Below are 24343 nucleotides of genomic sequence, written 5' to 3'. Positions count from 1 at the left end.
CTATACATGGCATTGATGAGCTCTAAATAGAAGACTATTGTTTAGCGTCAACACTCACATTGGAAAATATGAGAGATGAGGAGTGCAGTCGTGTTCTCATTGCACATTATTTTGTTCTGTGCCAGGTCCCGCTTAATCTGCAGCACAAATAAATACCTAGGAAAAGAAAATAGACAATTTATGGAAGATCTCACCTTCTATTTGAAATGCACACACCCACAAATGGAGCAATATCAGGTGCCTCATTGTTTGTAATTCTTTTCAAGTGCCTGGCATCAGAGAATTTCACAATCCTGCAACTAGGTACAACATTATTAAAAAATTAAATAGTCTGTCACTTTCTACAGGAACTATAAAGTTAGGCCATAAAATAGTACAACACTTGAACAGACCCTTTTAGCCCATGATGTCTATGCTGACCAGGATGCCATTATTAAACTAATTCCATGCTCTACAGTCTTTGATTCCATGCCTGTCCATGAGCCTGTCTAAATGCCTCTTAAAAATTGCTGTCATATCTACTTCTACCACCCATTCCAGGCACCTAAACTCAGATTCCACCTTAAGTAATCCCTATGCCATAAGTGCTCTGTAATTAGTAAGAGACTGTTTAAGGTGGTATGTGAGTGGAAAGAAAAAGGTTTGAAAACCACTGTTTTAATCATACTTCATTGACTCATTATGTGCACGGTTTCATAATTCCAAAAGAAATGGGCAATGACAATCTTTCTCAAGCAAAATATTTCAGTAACAATTGGGTCTAGAGCAGTGGCTCTCAACTTTCCCTTCCCACTCACATCCCACCTGAAGCAATCCCTTACTAATCACAGAGCACTTATGACATAGGGATTGCTTGAGGTGGAATGAGTGTTTAGGGGGAGCAGTGTGAAAACCACTGATCTACATGAACCACCAGTGAAACTTATAGCACAGAAAGCTATCGCCATGGCAGAAATAGCAGTTGTACTGAAGACTTGCATGCTTAATTTTCTTTATGCGCACACCTATCATGTGTAATGACTGAGCTAAGATTAATAAGAGAACGTAGTTTAATGTACTGGGCTAGAATGTGGTTAAAACCCCATGCACAATTGATGGCAAAGACATTGGATCCAAAAATCAGTGTCCTCAACTTAAAATTCATACGAAAGCAAAGGTCAGTACATGAGCAGCAGCAGATACTTAAGCAGCCATTTCATAGCATTCGGTAGAAATTTATTCCAATCAACAAAACACAGTTCACAAAAAGGTGAGGAAAATATTAAACTGAAAATTAGATGACAAAAGTAGCACATTGTAGTAGTGGATCAGATTGTGAATTTTCCAGGAACCACCAGAAGAAAATGAAAAAAAACAGAAAGAGGAATGGAAGGAGAACAAGTACAAGTAGCAAAACAAAAGCAAAAGTCTCTCACAGAAAAAGAGAATGGGGAACGAAGTATGGAAGCCCTGCAGAATGAGATTGAGGAATTAATTACAGGAAACACACAACAGATTATTCAAACCAATTAATCATCATTAGAATATCATCTCAATATCAATGATTACACAAATAAATTCAAAAACTGATACAAATTCTTCAAGAGGAGCAAAAGTATACAGAGATAAAGACACAGGTCACTAGGAACCAAGGATTTAAAAAGAACAACTTCAAAGATAGTTGATCAGAATTCACCATGGTCTGTGAGGGTACCAACAGATTGAAAAACAGCAAATGTGGTGATCAAGGAGGAAATAGCTAGACACTTAGGAAAGCTTAAAGTAATCCAACTAAATAAACCTTGGACAAATTTGCTAGCGTTCTTTAACAGAGTGACAGTTAATAGAGCAGAAGCTATCAATGTAGTTTATTTGAATTTCCCCAGCGGCATCAGAATGGGAAAGTGAGTCAACTTTTATTAAAGACCAATTATCCTAAAGAGGAATCAGAATAAATTGATCTTTGTCAGACTTGAAGATGACGAAGGCCAAGGCCCGAATAAATTGATCTTTGTCAGACTTGAAGATGACGAAGGCCAAGGCCCGAATAAATTGATCTTTGTCCGACTTGAAGATGACGAAGGCCAAGGCCCGAATAAATTGATCTTTGTCAGACTTGAAGACGATGAAACCCAAGGCTCGAATAAATTGATCTTTGTCAGACTTGAAGACGATGAAACCCAAGGCCCGAATAAATTGATCTTTGTCAGACTTGAAGACGATGAAACCCAAGGCCCGAATAAATTGATCTTTGTCAGACTTGAAGACGATGAAACCCAAGGCCCGAATAAATTGATCTTTGTCAGACTTGAAGACGATGAAATCCAAGGCCCGAATAAATTGATCTTTGTCAGACTTGAAGATGACGAAGGCCAAGGCCCGAATAAATTGATCTTTGTCAGACTTGAAGACGATGAAACCCAAGGCCCGAATAAATTAATCTTTGTTTGACTTGAAGACGACGAAGACCAAGGCCCGAAATGTTGGTAACCATAAAGAACGCTACACGACTTGCAGCGTTTCTCCAGCTCCTTTATGTATTTGATTAGCTAAGTGTGTTTGGCCTTCAATTATTTACAATCTACATTAATAACTTAGAGATGAGGAAAGAGTACAAAATATCCAAGTTTGCTATGATGCAAAATAAAAGTGGTTGGACAGACTCCAATTGGTATATTTGAATTTTGCAGCAAGATAAGGATAAAGTGGTGAACACTTGGCAAATGAAGTTTAATGTGGGTAAAATGTCAGAGGAATTAAAAGGCAGGCTATTACCTAAATGGAGAGAGACTGCAAATGCATAAAAGGATCAAGGTGTTCTTATCCATGAATGGTAGATTACATAATTAAACACATTAGTCTTTATTGGAGGGGGGATTGAAAATTAAAAATTACAGAGTACTGGTGAAGGAGTACCTGAAGTTTTGTGTACAGTTTTCTTCCCTTATACCATATATACTGTTGTATAGGACAACTCTATAGCCCGAAAGTTATGTATCTTTACCTTTGCTACATAAAGGCACTATTTGATCTGCTGAGTTTCTCCAGCATTTTGTGTTTTATTTCCACTTAAAATGTTGGTCTTGAGCAATATCCTTTGTACAAGACAGACCCCCAAATTTGATGCTTACCGCTGACCGGTGGATGCTGTTAAAAGCCAAATTGCAATATTTTAAATAGCAAATTATCATTTGAAAGGTTTAAATTTTATTTGGTTATTTTAAAATAAACCACTGTCGGCTCCTGTAACAGGCCACTTAAAGCCTATACCACACATGTCAAACTCTGGCCCGCGGGCCAAATTTGGCCCGCGATATAATTATATTTGGCCCGCAAGATCATTTCAAAAATGTATTAGAGGTGGCCCGCTGGCCGCCGCGCCAGTATAGCGCATGCACAGTAATACAACAAATCCCAGAATGCATTGGCGTCAGCCTACTAATCGCCCCCACCTCCTGTTTACGTTGCAGGGTCTCACCGTGGACTCTGGTTTTGGGGCCTGGCCGGTGTCAGGGGAAGCCAAGGCCACTTCCCAGCGCCCGGAACCGGAGGTCTCAGGCCTGACCTCGCCAGGACTGTTGCCCACTCCCCCTCCCTGCCGCAGGCCGATCCGCGACTCACGGTGACAGGGCCGCTGATCCGCCGAGATGCCGCCCTGCAGCGAGAGCCAATGCCCCCGCACTGTCATTGTCCAACCCGATCGCCCGCAAACCCCGCCCTCCCGCACACAGGCCTGAGTAAGTATTATGAACTTTAATCTCAGGATAAAACGATCTTCCAATAGTTTCATGTCACAGTGATAAATATATTCCTGGTTAAAAATGGTCCTGCACCTGGATACAAGCTCATTAGGCATAAAACTTGAAAAGTGGGTAAATCAAAGGATAGCTGTACCAATGGAAAAAGGGCATGGCAAATAACCCTGCTAGAGTTCATGCCCACAATCAGTCACCCATCTGATTGTTTCAGGAATCATGTTATTCTCCCACATTCTCAATAGCCCTCAGATTTTACTATTCGACACCACACTAGCAACATTTGACAAATCCTCTATAGAGAAATATTATTTATTGAATATTTTATTTCTCATTTGTTAATGCTTCTGGAAAGAGTTTATCCAAAACTATTATTAAACATTTATTTTAATAAGAAAAAGTTTAACATTACATATGTTGAAAGAAGAGAAAACATGCAGATGTTGTTGAAAATTTTCAATAAATATTTAGTTCGGCCCTCGACTTAGTCCAAGTTTTTAATTTTGGCCCTCCGTGAATTTGAGTTTGACAACCCTGGCCTATACAGAGTCGAGAGCAGTCGACCAGGCAGATGGACCCCACATGGAGTGCTGAGACTTCGCATATAACTAACGGGGCACACTTTGGAGCTGACAGGTAGATGGAGGAGGTGCTACAACTTTGTCATCAAGCTAAGAATTTCATACTCTTTGTACAGGATGACTTAAAATTTAAGGTGACATTTTTAAGTTTTGAGGATTGTCGTTTTTTTTAATTCAGAGATGCAGCACTTTTAAAGGCCCTTCTGGCCCATGAGTCCACGTCGCCAAAATATAGCCACTTGACCAATTAGCCTTCTAACCCCGTACATCAGTGGAATGCAAAAGCAACTGAAGGAAACACATGGGGAAAACAAACTCCTCATGGACAGGACCAGATGTGAATGGTCACTGGTGCTGTAATTCTTCTTTGGCTTGGCTTCGCGGACGAAGATTTATGGAGGGGTATGTCCACGTCTGCTGCAGGCTCGTTGGTGACTGACAAGTCCGATGCGGGACAGGCAGACACGGTTGCAGCGGTTGCAAGGGACAATTGGTTGGTTGGGGTTGAATGTTGGGTTTTTCCTCCTTTGTCTTTTGTCAGTGAGGTGGGCTCTGCGGTCTTCCTCAAAAGAGGTTGCTGCCTGCCGAACTGTTGGAGGTGATATCAGCCCACTGGCGGTGGTCAATGTGGCAGGCACCAAGAGATTTCTTTAAGCAGTCCTTGTACCTCTTCTTTAGTGCACCTCTGTCTCAGTGGCCAGTGGAGAGCTCACCATAGAACACGATCTTGGGAAGGCGATAGTCCTCCATTCTGGAGACATGACCCACCCAGCGCAGTTGGATTTTCAGCAGCATGGATTTGATGCTTGCGGACTCTGCCAGCTCGAGTACTTTGATGATGGTGATGAAGTCATTCCAATGAATGTTGAGGATGGAGTGGAGACATCGCTGATGGAAGCGTTCTAGGTGCTGTAGGTGATGCCAGTAGAGGACCCATGATTCGGAGCCGAACATGAGCGTGGGTATGAATGACAATGGCTCTGTACATGCTGATGTTTGTGTGTTTATTCAAGTGGTTGTTTTTCCAGACTCTTTTGTGTAGTCTTCCAAAGGCACTATTTGCCTTGGCGAGTCTGTTGTCTATCTCTTTGTCGATCCTTGCATTTGAGTTCTGTGTGCCCGATGGAGATATGGGGGGGGGGGGGGCTGGTAGTCATGGTGGGGAGCTGGCTGATGGAGGACCTCAGTTTTCTTCAGGCTGACTTCCACAAAACAGGACGTCATGCGCTGGAGAGCTGGCTCTGAATGGGCAACTAAAGCGGCATCGTCTGCAAAGAGTAGTTCACGGACAAGTTGCTCTTGTGTCTTGGTGTGAGCTTGCTGGCGCCTCAGATTGAAGAGACTGCCATCCGTGCGGTACCGGATGTAAACAGCATCTTAATTGTTGAGGTCTTTCATGGCTTGTTTCAGCATCATGCTGAAGAAGATGGTAAAGAGGGTTTGTGCGAAGACGCAGCCTTGCTTCACGCCGTTGTCAATGGAGAAGGGTTCGGAGAGCTCATTGGTGTATCTTACCCGACCTTGTTGGTTTTCGTGCAGTTGGATAACCATGTTGAGGAACTTGGGGGGGCATCCGAGGCGCTCTAGCATTTGCCAAAGCCCTTTCCTGCTCACAGTGTCAAAGGCTTTGGTGAGGTCAACAAAGGTGATGTCAAGTCCTTTGTTTTGTTCTCTGCACTTTTCTTGGAGCTGTAATAGCATTGTACTAACTGCTACAATGCTGTTCAAATACAAGGAAGTTTGTTCAAGAATTTTTCAGCAATGGAAGCAAAATTGATGCAGTGGACTAATTTCTGCGATGAGAGGGTAGTCCTATTCCAACAAGATAACAAGTTAGACCTACACTCTTTCAGGTTTAGTAGAATGAGGTACGATCTTAATCAAAATGCAAACTATTAACAGGTAGATTTTAAAATGTTTCAATGAGTGGGAGCATCTCGAATACGGGGACAGAGTTGCAAGATGGCCATCATTCAAAGATGAGGTGCATCTGCGGAAAACAAAGCTCTGGAATTATCTATCCCAGATGTTGTGAAGAAGAAAACACTGGAGCTATTTAAAGGATTTTTTTTATTAAACATCAGAGATTTGAGGGAAATGATGTACTGGATTAGAAGAGTTGAGCCCTGAGGCAGATCTGTAATGATTATATTGAATGGCAGGCATGTTCAAGAGGCCAGGTGGCCTACTCTGATTCTCTTTCAACTCAGTGGTTCCCAAACTTTTTCCACCCCCTTTGTTCCCAGGCCACATTCCTAGCACATCCACATCCCAACCAAAAACACATACAACAAACACACACCTCTTATTTGGTATTAGGTCTACCACAAATTTCACAACTAATCTAACACTATATATAAGCATATGTATTTCACAAATAAAACTTCATAAACCAATTTATTTAGCAATGTGAAAGGGTAAATTTACATCTCAACTGTAACTACATTGTCTTCGGGCTGTTGGGAGCTTGATGGGCAGGCAGCTGGGGTGAGGAGCTTCCATCAGGAACCTGATGAGCAGGTGGCCGGGGTGAGGAGCAGCCATCGGGAGTTCAATGGGCAGGCCAAAAAAATAGGGGGGGTGGGCAGTGAATTTATATTACAACCTGAAGATAATTTGAAATTTTCAAACCTGAAGCCTTGGCCCTTGCAGATGTGAACGAGGCACTTATCCTGTCCAGAACACGTCATCAAGAAACAAACAAACATTCACTGCCCCCTTTCTCCTCACCATCCACTTGGGGAATCACCAACTTAACATTAATTGGATCCATTTCATCCACTTTCTCCCCTCAGATGGTGCATTCCAACTCTTGACAATGCAGTTGGGGGGTGGGGGGGAAAGAATTCTCATAACATGCCTTGAAATCTTCTACCAATGACTTCACCATTGTTAGATGAGTAACTGGAAATTAGTCAGAATATAGACTGGAGATCGAGAATCTACTTGGGTGCTATAAAAATCTCACTCTCAACATCAGCAAGACCATGGAACTTGCTGTGGAATTTAGGAAGGGGGAGCAAGGAATGACTCACTTGTCTGCATTGATGGGACAGAGTCAGAGAGGGTTAGTACATTGAAGTTCTGGGAGTCCATATTTCAGAAGCCAGCACATCTACACACCTGTGAGAATACACACTAACATCAGTCATTTCTAAGGTCTCAGAGGAAATTTAGCATGTTGTCAAATACTCTATCAAACTTCTACAGGACCTCCACCATCCTGGTCACAACCTCTTCTCACTGCTACCTTCAGATAGAAGATACAGAAGTCTGAAGACCTGCACCTCTGAGTTCAAGAACAGTGACATTCCAACAGCCTTGAACCTTCTGCTTGGACCCCACAAAAGCACTGTCTTAATTATTGCAACTTCTCCATTTTTTCTTCACTATGATAACCGAGCATTTAGAATTTCTCTTTTTTTTATCTTTTTTAATTTAATATACACTATTGCAGTTGGGTTTTTTCCTTATTGAGTCCCTGTTTGGCTGCAGAAAGGATGCATATGTACATTATACAATGTAAATGACAAACTCATGTTCATTATTTAGAGATACAGCATGGTAAGAAGCCCTTTTGACCTATGAGACGGCACCACCCACATTCACCCATGTGACCAATTAACCTTCTAGCCAGGGACATTGCAGGAAACCAGATCACCCAAAGGGGAGAATGTACAAACACCTTTCAGACAGCGGCGGATTAGAACTTGGGTCGCTGGCTCTGTAATAGCGTTGCATTAACTGCTACACAAATCTTGCTATCTATTATGATTTGCATAACTTGCACTTGCCAGAGTAATTTCCTTTTGGATCCTACAATCAAAATCTTATCTTAAAAATCACTGAGTCAACTCATAGGACTGCTGCCTTCGAAATCAAAGGCTAATTTTTTTTTAAAACTTCTCCACTTGCCTGAAGAGCCTCAGCCCTGATAACGTCTCATAAAAGTGCTCTGTATCTCAAGACCTTTACAATTTTCCTCACAAGTAAGTTCCAAAACTGTCAGCAATATTCAAGGTCCAAGCAGTGATTAATAAAATTGCAGCCTAATCGCTTTACTTCCATGTTTCATTTTGAAATCCATAAAACCATTTCACTTTTAAATCACTTCAACTTCCCCTGCCACTCTTTAAAATAAAAATTATGAAAAGTTTACCTGCACTTTTGAAATCTATTTATAGTGTACTGTCTCACCATCTTCTTCTTTTCTTTGGCTTGGCTTCGCGGACGAAGATTTATGGAGGGGGTAAAAAGTCCACGTCAGCTGCAGGCTCGTTTGTGGCTGACCAGTCCGATGCGGGACAGGCAGACACGATTGCAGCGGTTGCAAGGGAAAATTGGTTGGTTGGGGTTGGGTGTTGGGTTTTTCCTCCTTTGCCTTTTGTCAGTGAGGTGGGCTCTGCGGTCTTCTTCAAAGGAGGCTGCTGCCCGCCAAACTGTGAGGCGCCAAGATGCACGGTTTGAGGCGTTATCAGCCCACTGGCGGTGGTCAATGTGGCAGGCACCAAGAGATTTCTTTAGGCAGTCCTTGTACCTTTTCTTTGGTGCACCTCTGTCACGGTGGCCAGTGGAGAGCTCGCCATATAATACGATCTTGGGAAGGCGATGGTCCTCCATTCTGGAGACGTGACCCATCCAGCGCAGCTGGATCTTCAGCAGCGTGGACTCGATGCTGTCGACCTCTGCCATCTCGAGTACCTCGACGTTAGGGGTGTGAGCGCTCCAATGGATGTTGAGGATGGAGCGGAGACAACGCTGGTGGAAGCGTTCTAGGAGCCGTAGGTGGTGCCGGTAGAGGACCCATGATTCGGAGCCGAACAGGAGTGTGGGTATGACAACGGCTCTGTATACGCTTATCTTTGTGAGGTTTTTCAGTTGGTTGTTTTTCCAGACTCTTTTGTGTAGTCTTCCAAAGGCGCTATTTGCCTTGGCGAGTCTGTTGTCTATCTCATTGTCGATCCTTGCATCTGATGAAATGGTGCAGCCGAGATAGGTAAACTGGTTGACCGTTTTGAGTTTTGTGTGCCCGATGGAGATGTGGGGGGGCTGGTAGTCATGGTGGGGAGCTGGCTGATGGAGGACCTCAGTTTTCTTCAGGCTGACTTCCAGGCCAAACATTTTGGCAGTTTCCGCAAAGCAGGACGTCAAGCGCTGAAGAGCTGGCTCTGAATGGGCAACTAAAGCGGCATCGTCTGCAAAGAGTAGTTCACGGACAAGTTTCTCTTGTGTCTTGGTGTGAGCTTGCAGGCGCCTCAGATTGAAGAGACTGCCATCCGTGCGGTACCGGATGTAAACAGCGTCTTCATTGTTGGGGTCTTTCATGGCTTGGTTCAGCATCATGCTGAAGAAGATTGAAAAGAGGGTTGGTGCGAGAACACAGCCTTGCTTCACGCCATTGTTAATGGAGAAGGGTTCAGAGAGCTCATTGCTGTATCTGACCCGACCTTGTTGGTTTTCGTGCAGTTGGATAATCATGTTGAGGAACTTTGGGGGACATCCATCTACACAAAAGAGAACTTGCAGGCATCTATGCAATGAAATGTATATTCTTGTCCATTTAACCAGTGGATAAAATATTTACATTTATGAGACTCATAACTATGTACTATGGGAACAAGCTTCATTATGCTGTTCTCAACAGAGAGTGAGATTTTTAAAAACATAAATGAAGATCCAAAATTGATCCTTGATGAATACTACAGTTACAAACTAACACTCAGTCAGCAAAAAAACACCATCAACTTTCTGACACTGAACCTGAGACACCTCTTTCAAATTCAAGGGAAGGATTCCTCAAGAGGCAATACATCCACAGCATACATCCATGATGGAACAAGATCAATCTGCCTTGGTGGAAGTGGAAAACTCTGGGATTAATAACACAACCACTTCCCACCCCCATCAATGGAAATGTTCATCTCAAGTAGAATTTAGTTGGTCTAATCCTCTCACCAAATGGTGTCAAGTGAATTGAAGATAGCTCCAAATTTGGATTTTGTGCTTTGTAGTTTCAAAAATAGAAATTTTTATTTGAATAGTCAAGGAAGACAGAGAAAAAAATGCTTTGGTTGGAAACATTACAACCTGTAATCTACTTAACTGGTTGAATACTAAAGAAGCTTGAAACAAACCAGGACAAAGAAGCCCTACTCAAAAAAAGACACACAAAGGTGTAGCGAGGTATAGCTCTGTTTTATTGGGGCTGAAGCGTTCTGTATTTGGCCCATCAACTGACATCACCGCCCACATGACCATAGCGTGTTTCCCACTCATGAGCCCCTTCTTGCATTACAATGCTCTCTTCCACTCGCGCTATCCCCAAGCTGTTGACTGTGCAGTGGGGGCCAGCGCCATGCTGGGATGCTGGCCCCTATGCTGCCTTAGTCATATGACTGCTGGTTCGCTTGCTGGGGCCAGTGCCACAGCACGTTCTGCTGGCTTCTGGTTGCGCTTGTCACCTGGAGTTCTGGCCCGATTGGCAATGCGGTGTGCCGCTGAATGACACCCTCCCCACCCCCCCACCCCAAGAACCAGAGTCTTTGACTCTGTCATCTTTGCCAGTCTGCCCCTCTTGCATGGAATTGGCATCTTGACAGGGCGTGCCAGGTCCAGGTGTACCAAATTTAACTTACCTCCAACCTCCAATTTGAACATGGCTCCATTGTTTTGTACGACCCAGAATGGACTCTCATACGGCCTCTGCAGCAGTGGACGGTGTGGACCCCAGCGGATGAAAACATACTCAAGAGTCCTGCAAGTCTTTGGGTACGTTGGTCCTCACTTGTCCATGCCTGGTTGGTGGAGGTGGGGCCAGGAGTGCTGCTATGTCATCTGGTTGCTTGTCTAAGGATTGTGCAAATTGCCTAGGGACTGCCAGTGGAGCTCTGTGCACAGGTTCTGAGCAAGAGGTGTTGACATCCTTCTTGGGCCCAGTGCAAATCCCTAGCAGTGCCCATGGTAGCTCAAGCATCCAGTTGGGTCCCATGGGTGCGGACTCTAGGTGTCTGTGGAAGCGCTCCACCAACCCGTTCCATTGTGACGCTCCTCAGAGGTTGGACCAGAGGCTGGAGGTGAATTGGGCCACTCTGTCCAGTGATGTGGGATGGTATGCCAAACCGCGCTACCCGGGAGATGAGGGCTCTGATGCAGAAGGTCGTGGAGGTGTCTGCCATCGGGACTGCTTCGAGCCACCTGGTGAAGCAGTCGACCATTGTGAACAAGTAGCGGAACCCCTCAGTTACTGATAAGGGTTCCACAATGTCTACGAGGACGTGGTCAAATCTTCGCTCTGCAAGCTCGATGTGCTATGGTAGGGTCTTGGTTTGCCGCTGCACCTTGGCTGTCTGGTGCATGCCTTCGCTCACCCGCTGATTTGTTTTCGGAGACCATGTCACACTTACTTGCTGGCCACCAGCCGGACTGTGGTCCTGATAGATGGGTGATCCAACCTGTGGATGGAATTGAAAACCTGTCACCTCCAAGCCACGAGGACAATAGGTCTGACCTGTCCAGTGGCCACATTACACAGGAGGGTGGTGTTACCTGCGCCAACCGGAATATCCTGAAGTTGCAGTCCCGAAATGGCTGTCCTGTACTGGGGCATCTCCTCGTTGTCTTGATGCACTTTTGCCAGTCCCACGAAATCCACTCCCTTCGATAACGCATGGATGGTCTGCCTGGACAGTGTGTCTACCACCACGTTGTCTTTGCCCGAGATGAGTTGCACATCTGTGGTGTACTCCGAGTTATATGACAGTTGGCGAGCTAACCAAGAGTCCATGATTCTGGCCGCTGAGGGGATGAATCTGTGATTAAAAGTTGATCATCCCCACAAACTCCTGCAGTCCCTTGGTCATGCTGGGCCTAGGAAACTTTCAGATGGCCTCCACCTTGCTGGGTAGTGGTGTGGCCCCTTCCTTGGTTATCCTATGGCCCAGAAAGTCAATGGTCTTCAACCAGAACTGGCATTTGGCTGGGTTGATAGTTAGTCCAAACTCAGCTGGGCATAGAGGTTGCAGAGGTGCACCAAGTGTTCTTGTCAGTCTTTGCTCGCCACCAGAATGTCAGAGGTAGACGAAAGTGACATTCAGGTCTCTGCCCACAACATCCATCAGCCACTGGAAGGTTTGCATGATATTCTTCAGCCCGAACGACATGCGTAGGAATTCAAACAAGCCAAATAGGGTGATAATGGCAGTCTTAGGGATGTCACGAGGGATCGGATGGTATCCACGCACGAGGTCCACTCTAGAGAAAATAGTTGCCCCATGAAAGTTGGCCACAAAGTCCTGTATGTGCGGCACGGGGGTAGAGATCCGGCATAGTGGCCTCATAAAGCTGGTGGTAGTCACCACACAGTCTCCAACCCCCAGTGACTTTGGGCACCATGTGCAGGGAAGAAGTCCATGGGCTGTATGACCACTGTACAAGGCCCAGCTCTTCCAGCTTTTTGAACTGCTCCTTTGCTAGTTGGAGCTTCTCAGAAGTCTGCATGGAGCAGTGGGCCTTGGGTCAGGATGTGATGTTGCACTTAGTGTCTGGGCATCTCTGAGGTGAACTGGGGGTAGGGGGGGTAAGGACTGTCTCGTACTCCATGAGAATCTTGGCATACTCATCTGTGGAACGCTGCTCTGAGTCCAGGTGGGGGAAGCAGTGAGTCTGGCATCCTTAAAAGGGAAGGACTGCAATGTCTTTGCATGCACAGGTCTCCGGCCCTTCAGGTCCACTAGTAGATTGTGGGCATGCAGGAAATCTGCCCCGAGGAGCAGTTGTTCCACTACTGCCAACGTGAACATCCACAAGAAGAGGCTGCCTCCCAAATGCAGTTGGACCCTGCGCATGCCATAGGTCCTGATGGCACTGTTGTTGGCAGCTCTGCTCTCTGGTTTCCTGTCACAGCCAGGAAGCCGTCTTGTTGGCCAGCTGTCGTGGTCATCAGCAACAGCTGGCCCCACCGTTTCCCTGGTACATGCATGGTGGTCAGCATAGGCGGGCTCCAGACCACAGCACTGGTGGTAAAAGCACCACTGGTCATTGGGCTCACCTCCCTTGTGGGGTTGCTGATCCTTCTGGTCTGGCTGCAGAGGTATGACCACAAGCCCCACGGACGCCTAGCTCTCTCTCTTTTGCTTCCACAAGATGCCCACTCGTGCTGTGACTTTCCGGGGATTACTGAAGTCAGCACCTGCCAGGAGCAGTCGGACATCTTCAGGTAATTGCTCCAAGAACGCCAGCTCAAACATTATGCAAGGTTCATGCTTCCTAATGAGGGCCACTATATTGTTCATCAGGGCCGATGGGGGCCTGTCTCCCAGCCCGTGCAAGTTGAGCAAACTTGCTCCCTTCTTTTGCCGTGAGAGCCCAAAAGTCTCGATAATCAGCTCTTTGGTGGTGTAGGTGATGGGGCCCCTGGATGAAATTGGCCACCCGGCTCACTGTGTCCTGGTCTAGGGTACTCACCACGTGGTAGTACTGGGTGGACTCCGCTGTGATCTGCCAGATCTGAAACTGTACCTTCGCTTGGTCAAACCAGATGTGGGATGATTCATCCAGAAGGTCGGCAGCTTCAGGGTGTCTGCGTGGACTGCTGCTGGCTCACTCATTGTTGAGTGTAGATGCCATCTAAACTGTCGGAGTCACCAATTGTAGCCACGCGCTACTCGAAGAAAGACATACACAGGTGCGGCGAGGTATAGCTCTGTTTTATTGGGGCTGAAGCCCAGCTTTTATACTGTTGGCGTTCCCGCCGTTTGTCCCATCAACTGACATCACCACCTGCATAACCATAGCAGGTTTCCCACACACGGGCCCCCTTCTTACATTGCAAGGCCTTCTTCCCTGTGCACTCTCCCCAAGCTTACGGCTGTGCAACGGGGGCCAGCACCATTTTGGGGATTCTGGGCTCTTATGTTGCCTTAGCTGCATGACCACCAGTTCGCTTGCTGGGGCCAGTGCCGCTGCGCATTCTGCTGGCTCCTGGTTGCACTCACCACTCAGAGCGCCGGCCCGATTGCTGTGGCGGTGTGCAAACCCTCTCCACTAAAAACACCACCAGTGCAGCACACAACACGTACAACAGGGACTGCTGTCACTTGTCCAGTCTGATGCCAAACAAACACTGTCACTTGCAGGTCTGCACACGATTGTGATTTGAAAAGGGGTCACCGGTCCCAAGCCACCAAGTCTATTTCACTGGAACTCTTGACTGAACATTGCAGGAGCACCTTAATCAGAAAGACAGCAGCAGTTCAAAACAGCAGAAGGCCTCAATTTTCCCCAAGGACAATAAATGCTGGATTTTGCAATGGGATATAGATTCCAGAAAGCAATAAATAATTTAAAAAAGATCAGATTATATAATGAATTTCCAAACCAAAGATACGAAAGGGTAAAGAATTGTTGCGGCCATCATCCTGAAATTACACAGTGAATAATAACTGTGCTTCCTGGCTGAAAATTCATTCATTACTGTACCTTGTATACTCCTCCTGTAGCTGTCCAGGATCAGGGGGGAAAAACTTTACTGAAAGTCTGAACAAGGTGTTCTTTGGTCCTGTAAAGAATGAAACACATATTAAGGAGATTGGTCTTCAGTCCAATATTGAAATTTCAACATAGGAAGCAAAATTTCATTAAACGATACCAGAGAAAAATGGTCACAAATAACAAAATGAGAGTTAACAGCTTAAACCCATATCATTTTGCTCAAGATCCACGATCTTTGAGAAAAATCCATTTTCCAAAATGAATCACAATGACTTGTGATTGGAGTAAAGAATCGTTAACTTGTGATGAGAGGAATGGACATGACGTGAATTTTAAATGAAGAGGCTTGCTGGGCCCCTGCCATTTTTTCGGTTGTTAGGATATTATGCAGCTGAGGTAGTCCAAGCAAACAGAATTCTAGGATCAGATTTATTGCCATGAACTTGTCACAAAATTCATTTTGCAACAGCATCACAGCTGCAAATATTCATTACAGGTGCAAATATTAAACCTATAAATTACATTTTTTTTAATAAATAAATTTGTGGAAAAAGGGAAAATGAGGCAGTGTCAGTGGATCATTGTCCATTCAGAAATCTGATGGCATGGGGAAGAAGCTGTTTTTGTGCCACTGAGTATTGCCGCAAGGGCAATGAATCAAAGATAAAGCAAAATAGTATTTAACATTTGAATGATACATATTTGAAAGTCAAAATATTCCAGTGCAGGCTGCTTTAAAAGCAAAAGTGAGAAATGTATGGAGAAAATTTCAATGGATTTTTGGTTTCTTGATTTAAGATGAGGCATCTTTTGTCAGGACTTAAATTCATTTCAATCAAAACACAGCTTGAATTTGTTCATGCAAAGACTATTCTTAAGATGTGATATTTACTAATAACTATAAAAAGGATGTAGAACAAACTAATGAAACAGCTTGATGACCAGGCTTGGTGGCATATTAAAAAATTGTTCCAATAAATCAATTGGAAACTTTGCTACTTAAAGGATCCTAAACTGGAGAAATGAAATGTCACCGTTTTGAACATCCACTGCTAATATTGCACTGTTACATGCTGGATGTAAACAAAATGGCTCCTCCTTCAACCTGTATCAGCCCCAATAGAACATCAGTCAGTGGTGTTTTTGAGTTTTGCTTTAAACACGAACACTGGCCATTCTATACAAAATAAAATGCTGTCGATTAATGCCAAATTGTAAAATGTAAAAGAGTAGCTTTAGTTCACCAGAAACCATCAACTTATTTTACCCACATATTTACATTTATTTGGGGTAATTTCTTGGCTTGGCCCACCTATGCCTTCCAAGTACCCCAGAAAATGTGGGAACTGCAAATTGAAAATTACATCAACTTCATTAGCTACCTCAAACTGAAGTGGAAGCAAGTCATCCTCTATTGTCATGGGACTGTCTGCGAAGGTGGTAATAGTTTGGTCCACCTAAGAAGTGCTCACCCCAAACCAAATGCACACATTGGTTTTGTCCAATTCCAATGGAAATCAAAAAAAGTAGAAAATCAGAATAAATAACCCAGTTGATGGCTGCCATACTACAACGTGGATAGTAAATTGAGGTAGTGATCATTCTCTTAGTATCATATTCCAAAGGGAAAATGATCCAACATGACAACTTTAATTCCATTCACGAGGGTCTGAAATTAGAACCTCAAGCTTGAATGAATTCAATAATGCTACGGATCAACTCTAAAGCTGTGAAGTTAAAAAGTTTGTTAAATAAACAAATATTTTCTAAATCTCAAATGTGCACATCATTGGGACACAAAAATCAAAAGGAAAAGTGTCCATTCATGTGAAACTAAAAAGAATTCTAATGTAATATCCCCAAGAATCAGAAGCCTAAGAACTAGAAGTTTCAACAGCCAGCAAATTATAAAAATAATTAGTGTAGAATGCATACACTAGCAACAAGTCAAAGACTTTTAGAATTACTTGAAAAAGCTGCAAAATTAAATGAAGCAAAGATGGGAGAAGTGATAAATGATGAAATTTGAATAGATGTTCTTTTTCACTGCAAAGGAGGTAACAAATTGCAGAGCACCTGGTGGGAAATCAAATATCTAAAGCTAAAATCCTAAATGAATACAATTGAAGACAAAGTGGTGGGATAATTTAATCAACAAAGCACCAAATTCTCTGTCCTGGAATAATAATGATACAGATATGAAGATTCTGGCACAATTCTCCCAATTCTGGAATAGTCCCAGCAGATTAGAAGGCAAATTTAATCTACATTTATGACAGATATAAAGTATAACAAATTCAAATTTGCCAAAGCCACAAGCCAGATTTGGAAAGTGAGCTACAAGAAAGTTTTCCAAAGGTTTCAAGATTTGAAAGTAGATGGAGTAAAGCGTGGAAAGTTACACATTTCTTCAGTTTGGGAAGAAGAATAGGAATAAAAGATATTTAGATGGTAAGAAACTATTAAACCTTGTTACACAAAGGGATCAGAGTGCGTCTCTTCATGAAGTGAGTGTCTGATGGTATTAAAGAATGAGAAAAGCACCACATCTCTGAGTCCTAAGTGTGTAAGTGCAAACACAATAGTGGCCACAAGGAACAAAACAAAACCTATGCATGCTCCATGCACCAACCGGGGGAAGGAAGGAAGGAAAAGGATAAAGGTAAAAGGTAAAAGGTGACTACCTAACAAGCTCTGCAAGTTCCCGCCAAAAGATCAAAGCGAAAGCACACTAAGATGGTGAAGGGAAAGTTCGAAGTATTCAATAAAGCAGATGAAAGTTGGGGTAATTACGTAGAACAGTTTAACCACTACTGCGTAGCCCATAATATTAATAAAGCCCCAGTAAACCAAAAAAAAAGCCCTATTCCTCAGTAGAATGGGCAGCAAAACATTCGATCATCTTTAAACTTTGCTGTCCCCAGAGGAACCAGGGACAAAGACATACACCGAGTTATGCACAGCACTGGGGAACCACTTAAGCCCCAGACTACTGGTTATGGCAGAAAGGCAACAATTCTATGAAAGGAAACAAATGCCAGGGGAGACAGTAAGTGAATACCTGGGAGCGTTGCATAAACTGCCCAAGCACCGTCACTTCGAGCAGTTTCTGACCCAAGCACTTTGAGACAGATTGGTGATGGGGTTGGCAGATTGCCAGACAAAGCAGAAATTACTGGCCATAGATGATGAAGTAACTCTTGAGATTGCTTATAGAACTGCCTGCAGCTCAGAAATGCCAGACAAAAATTAGGATGTGGGCCAACAAGACCTTCTAGTCGGGAGATTTTCCAGCCAACAGGGCTTCCATTGCGGAAAATACAAACCATCCCCATTCAACATTTGTTGCACAGGGTGGGGGGGGGGGGGGGGGAGTGGAGAGAAAAAAGTGTTGCATAGACGCCCACGTCATGATGTCACCCCTCCATATATATCTGTATGTCAGTAGCCATGTTAGACTGACGGTATTAAAGAATGAGAAAAGCACCACATCTCCGAGTCCTAATTGTGTAAGTGCATACACACAGATATTGGAAGCAATGATTTGGCCCTTTTTGCATAGGGGTAGGAATGCAAGAGAAAAACAGCTGGCAATTGTAAAGGTTTTTACAATTTTCTCCTCATATGTCCCAGATCTGCACACCACTGAAATACATCACAAGAACCACAACCCACACAATTATCCAGAACTCAGCACATAATATACCAAAATTGTTTGTTGTTTTGCAACAAGATTAGAGCAGAGAACACATTCTAAATTGAATGTACAGAGGCTCCAAAAACCACTGAGACGCAAACATTTCATGTATGCCAAATTTTTATTCATACAACAAGTTATAATCACACTTGTTCAAGACATCTTGCATGGTATTCTTATACCAACACATCTACATATCAAAATGTATCCTACAGGTTTTCCTTTTTCACAGAAGTCAGAAACCAGCTCAATAATCAGCGAGGCTTAGACCAATGATCAACCAAATTTAAACAAGATCTAAAGATGGACAGATCAGCAATATTAGCAAGCAGTTACAAGGTAGGAATATGCATGATCACCAACAAACATTACATTCAAGCTCTGTAAACTTCAATACCCAATTTGGTACAAGATAAATTTTGTGACCAATATTATTTTCCAAGCTTGAACACAAAATTAACTAATCAAATACAAAACATACAAAATGAAATGGCAGAAGACAAGGTGGGAGACTGAAAATAAACCAGAACCACTTACTTTGCACTTGTTTCACAATAGGTTTTGCAGGCTCAAGCCAAATCTAAATGAAAAGGAAACATGGAATGAACTAAAAGGTAAATTTAAAATAAATTTAAAAATGATGAAAATGAAATGCCAATTTAGCCCTGTTCATTCAGGGCCCAGACTTGTGTGACACAATTCTGTCCCATCAGTGCTGCATGGTATTTCATGTGCCATGAAATGTTGAAAATGTACAAACATTAGAAGTGTAATTGCATGCAACATAATCTTATCATTTAGTTGTAAGCCATATCTGAAAAGAGCAACCCATATTTACAAAGCTGTACACTCTCAAGCACAATAAAGTCACTGATGCAGTTGCTGAGATTCTGTCAAAATGATGACTAACCTTAATATTTACCATCAGAGTAAAAAGGGCTTTAAATCTGATACATGCATTTTCTAAGTTTAGTGCAGAAATCCAAAAGCTGATATTGATGATTCCCTGGGTGTCCATAACCTGAACTTTTAAAGTACTGTCAAAAAAAATTTTAATCACGGAAATCAGATTTTTTTTTTGTTTCACATGCTGTACCCAATAAATAAAACATTGTTGAATGAGGAATATTTAAATGGATGTTTTCTGTTCCTGAAATCCTTTTATCCAAATCCCGTGGGTATTTCCCCATCTTTGGTGAGCAATTAAAAAAAAGTGAATGACAAAATCTGCTTGCAACTTCCAGGTTTGCTAAATGTGATAAATCTTCAATTTGAATGTTGCATATTACTGTTGTTGGTCACCTGAGGTCTCATTCAAATGCTTCTGCAACAAAATTAGAGCAAGATACCAGAACTCATTATGGACATTGAAATAGGAGAGGTGTTTCCATCAGCTGATGAATCACAGGGTTGGGGGGGAAAATCGATAAGTGTAATTATATAGTGAAGATTCACATTTACTTTCCCAATCAACATCCAGAATTTAATGAATGACATATTTTGATTCTCACAATGAACACAAATTTGCAGCATTGCTGTCAGTAGCGTACAGAAACAAAAATAATCACATTAAACAGCACCCAGCCAATGATCCTCAATAATAAAAACAAGTTGGCCAAGCATCAAGGCTCCAATCCACTTCACTGCCTACAAGGGAGAACTGGATATTTCACTTAGATACTGCAGAATGAAATGGGATTGTCAGAGTCAGTAAAAGCTTCAATCACTTCACCGGTTTCCCAAAGAAATACATTTTATTGGCTTGTTCAAGCTTTATTAGGTACTAATTAGTTTTAAAATGCTAAAAACAAAAGGTTGTACAGAGGATTCAACAGAAACCAGTTGTGTTCCATCAGTCAAGGTCAACAAGAAGCCTGCAGATGCTGGGGTCTAGTGTAAATTTATATTTTAAATTTAGATATTCACCAGGGTTACAGGACATTTCAGCCCACGAGTCCATGCCGCCAAATTTACACCCCAGTACATTTCAAATGGTGGAAGGAAACCGGAGCCCTGGGAGAAAACCCACATAGACACAGAACGTAAAAACTCCTTATAGACAGTGCAGGATTTGAATCCTGGTGCCAATTGCTTGCGCTGTAAAGGCAATGTGCTAACCCCTTCGCAACCATGCTGCCCACTTTGTTTAAATTTAGGCATATAGCACAGTAACAAGCCATTTTGGCCATGAGTCCGTGCCACCCAATTAACCTATATCCCCGATACGTTTCAAACAGTACAAGGAAACCGCAACCCCATACCAACACGGGGAGAACATGCAAACTCCTTACAGACAGCATGGGATTCAAACACCAGTTCCAATCACTGGCACTGTGCTAACCACTATGCCAACTAGTCCGCGTTTACACCAACTGTACCGTGTTTTTGTTAGAACATGAAAGTGTTGGAGAAGCTTCCTTCAATTACTTGCCTTTGCAACATGACAATGTTCAATGCCACACATGCTTGACAATACCAAGAAATGTGCATGGAGCATTTTCAGAATTATAAATAGGATTATTTACAAATAAAAGTAGAAGCTACAATCTGCATTTCATTTTATTTTACATTTGTATTCCAAAAATGAAGGGTTGTTACAAAATCACTCTCTCAGCCTTTCACTTAGAAGATGGCTGAAGACAATGAACTCTTGTTGGGCACCTCAACTCTGTAGATTTCTGATACTTCTGCTGCATGTCCCAGAAACCCACCTTCACAGATCAATTTTCCAATATAACTTAGTTTTTAAGCAGGTAACTGGATCGCTATAGCTTGCCTGTTCTAAATAGATTTTGTTCCTCAGTTGCCTCCACTTAACCATCTATATGCAACTTATGTCAAATATTCTAGTATGGAAATAGTCAAACGAAAATCCTTAACCCAAACGTCAGATAGTGGATTCAAATTTAACCAGCTCAAGCTTAGATTTGGGACTAGTAATAATGCTATTACGTAAAGCAAATAACAGGAAGCTGGAGACACTCTACTGGTCAGGGAACATCTATGGAAAGAACTGAACAGCAAAGCTTTAGAAACATTGACTATCAGTCTCAGAAAATGAAATGAAATGCCAATTTAGCCCTGTTCATTCAGGGCCCAGACTTGTGTGAGACAATTCTGTCCCATCAACCCAAAACACTGATTGTCAGTCTCCATAAAGGTTCCCAGCCCAAAACACAGACTATTTCCACCCATGGACACTGCCTGACCTGCTGCACTTGCTCCAGCTTTCTGATGGTTTGCTCAAGATTGCAGCAACTGTACTTGGTGTCAGCAGTTATGCAAATTTTAAAATGTAGGAAAATGATCAGAATAATTTTCCCATCTTTTTTCATACAAGCTTCAAACATGCACACTAAGAAAAAGGCTCACAACATTTTCAAAATGTATACTTAATGCAAACCATCACAAGTGTTCTGTACCAACCTACAGTCTCTTCCATAACAATAGTTCAACAGCCAACTACCTTTGACGGTGGGATCGCAGGTCGGAGGTGGTCACGAGAGACGGTGGGATCGCAGGTCGGAGGTGGTCACGAGAGACGGTGGGATCGCAGGTCGGAGGTGGTCACGAGAGACGGTGGGATCGCAGGTCGGAGGTGGTCACGAGAGACGGTGGGATCGCAGGTCGGAGGTGGTCACGAGAGACGGTGGGATCGCAGGTCGGAGGTGGTCACGAGAGACGGTGGGATCGCAGGTCGGAGGTGGTCACGAGAGACGGTGGGATCGCAGGTCGGAGGTGGTCACGAGAGACGGTGGGATCGCAGGTCGGAGGTGGTCACGAGAGACGGTGGGATCGCAGGTCGGAGGTGGTCACGAGAGACGGTGGGATCGCAGGTCGGAGGTGGTCACGAGAGACGGTGGGATCGCAGGTCGGAGGTGGTCACGAGAGACGGTGGGATCGCAGGTCGGAGGTGGTCACGAGAGACGGTGGGATCGCAGGTCGGAGGTGGTCACGAGAGACGGTGGGATCGCAGGTCGGAGGTGGTCACGAGAGACGGTGGGATCGCAGGTCGGAGGTGGTCACGAGAGACGGTGGGATCGCAGGTCGGAGGTGGTCACGAGAGACGGTGGGATCGCAGGTCGGAGGTGGTCACGAGAGACGGTGGGATCGCAGGTCGGAGGTGGTCACGAGAGACGGTGGGATCGCAGGTCGGAGGTGGTCACGAGAGACGGTGGGATCGCAGGTCGGAGGTGGTCACGAGAGACGGTGGGATCGCAGGTCGGAGGTGGTCACGAGAGACGGTGGGATCGCAGGTCGGAGGTGGTCACGAGAGACGGTGGGATCGCAGGTCGGAGGTGGTCACGAGAGACGGTGGGATCGCAGGTCGGAGGTGGTCACGAGAGACGGTGGGATCACAGGTCGGAGGTGGTCACGAGAGACGGTGGGATCACAGGTCGGAGGTGGTCACGAGAGACGGTGGGATCACAGGTCGGAGGTGGTCACGAGAGACGGTGGGATCACAGGTCGGAGGTGGTCACGAGAGACGGTGGGATCACAGGTCGGAGGTGGTCACAGAGACGGTGGGATCACAGGTCGGAGGTGGTCACAAGAGACGGTGGGATCACAGGTCGGAGGTGGTCACAAGAGACGGTGGGATCACAGGTGGGAGGTGGTCACAAGTGACGGTATGATCACAGGTCGGCGGTGGTCACGTGACGGTATGATCACAGGTCGGCGGTGGTCACGTGACGGTATGATCACAGGTCGGCGGTGGTCACGTGACGGTATGATCACAGGTCGGCGGTGGTCACAAGAGAAAGTATGATCACAGGTCGGAGGTGGTCACAAGAGACAGTATGATCACAGGTCGGAGGTGGTCACAAGAGACCTATGTGCTCAATGCTCCAGGAAGCAGAATTTGACCCTGGCCTCAAATACTGCTGGATGCTAGACCGTGTATGCACTTTCTCACTATAACCCTTTGGGACTTTCCCCAGGTGCTTCAATTTCTCCCCATATCCCAGAGATGTGCTGGTTCGTTAAATGAGATACTGTAAAAACAACCAAAACAAGAGATGATGGGCTTGTGAAAAATAACAGAGTAAGAAGGGGTGGTGGGGGGGGGTATGGCCAGGGTAGAATGAGTCTTCTAACATTGTGACTGCTTTTGCAAGGCAACAGGAGTTATAGATGAAGTAAATGGAGGGGAGGGGTTGTGTGGATGAACTGAACAATCATAATCCTTTGCAGTTTCTGGCAGTCTTGGCAGACAGTTCCTGTACCATGCAATGATGCACCCTGATGCTTTCATAGTGCACTGCAGGAGTTGTTAAGGATTACAGTGACATGCCATATTTCCTCAGACTTCTGAGCAAGTAGAGCTGTGGGTGTCCCTTTTTGGCTATTACATCAACGTGCATGGACAAGTACAAGTCACTGGAGATGTTTGTCCCCAAAGACTTCAAGTGGTCAACTATCTTCACCTCAGCACCATTGACGTGGACCAGAGAATGAGCATTCATCTGGAAATCTATAATCAGCTCTTTGGCCTTGCTTACATTGAGGGAGAAGTTGTCCTGGCACCAATCCACAAGTGCCTCCCTTTGGTACTCAGTTTCTTTGTCATTCAAGATTATGCCTATGACAGCGTCATCCACAAATCTCAAATGGAGTGGGAGCTTTGCCTGGCCACACTGTCAAAAGAGTATAGGGTGAGTCATTGAGGACTGAATGTGGCGCTGCGGTATGATTGAGGAGGATGTACTGCCATCAAACCTCACTGATTGTAGCCTGAAGGATAGAAGGCTATGGATCCAATTGCAGAGTGGTGCTTAGCCCAAGTTCACTAGGCTGGAAATTAATTGGTTTGGTATTATTGTGTTGAAAGCAGATCAAGTGCA

At 44.2% G+C, this 24343-nt stretch overlaps 1 protein-coding gene across 11 annotated transcripts in view; it reads right to left on the bottom strand.

Moving 5' to 3' along the window:
• The window catches only part of farp2 (FERM, RhoGEF and pleckstrin domain protein 2), a 187911-nt gene that overhangs the window by 115466 nt on the left and 48102 nt on the right, over window positions 1-24343 (bottom strand). For all 11 annotated transcript variants that reach the window (XR_011344030.1, XM_069896453.1, XM_069896458.1 and 8 more), the window contains 3 exons: window positions 19038-19080; window positions 14792-14870; window positions 59-156 (listed from right to left, as the gene is read on the bottom strand). Coding sequence is in view for 10 of the 11 variants with exons in the window: in XM_069896453.1 (XP_069752554.1) it covers window positions 59-156; window positions 14792-14870; window positions 19038-19080 (220 nt within the window). In the remaining variant the exon portion in view is untranslated. The remainder of the gene's footprint in view (window positions 1-58; window positions 157-14791; window positions 14871-19037; window positions 19081-24343) is intronic.

This window comes from Narcine bancroftii, chromosome 9, assembly GCF_036971445.1.
Source record: "Narcine bancroftii isolate sNarBan1 chromosome 9, sNarBan1.hap1, whole genome shotgun sequence".
Taxonomy (NCBI): Eukaryota; Metazoa; Chordata; class Chondrichthyes; order Torpediniformes; family Narcinidae; genus Narcine; species Narcine bancroftii.
Note: the sequence above shows the minus strand (reverse complement) of the source record. Positions and strands in the feature narration are given on the sequence as shown.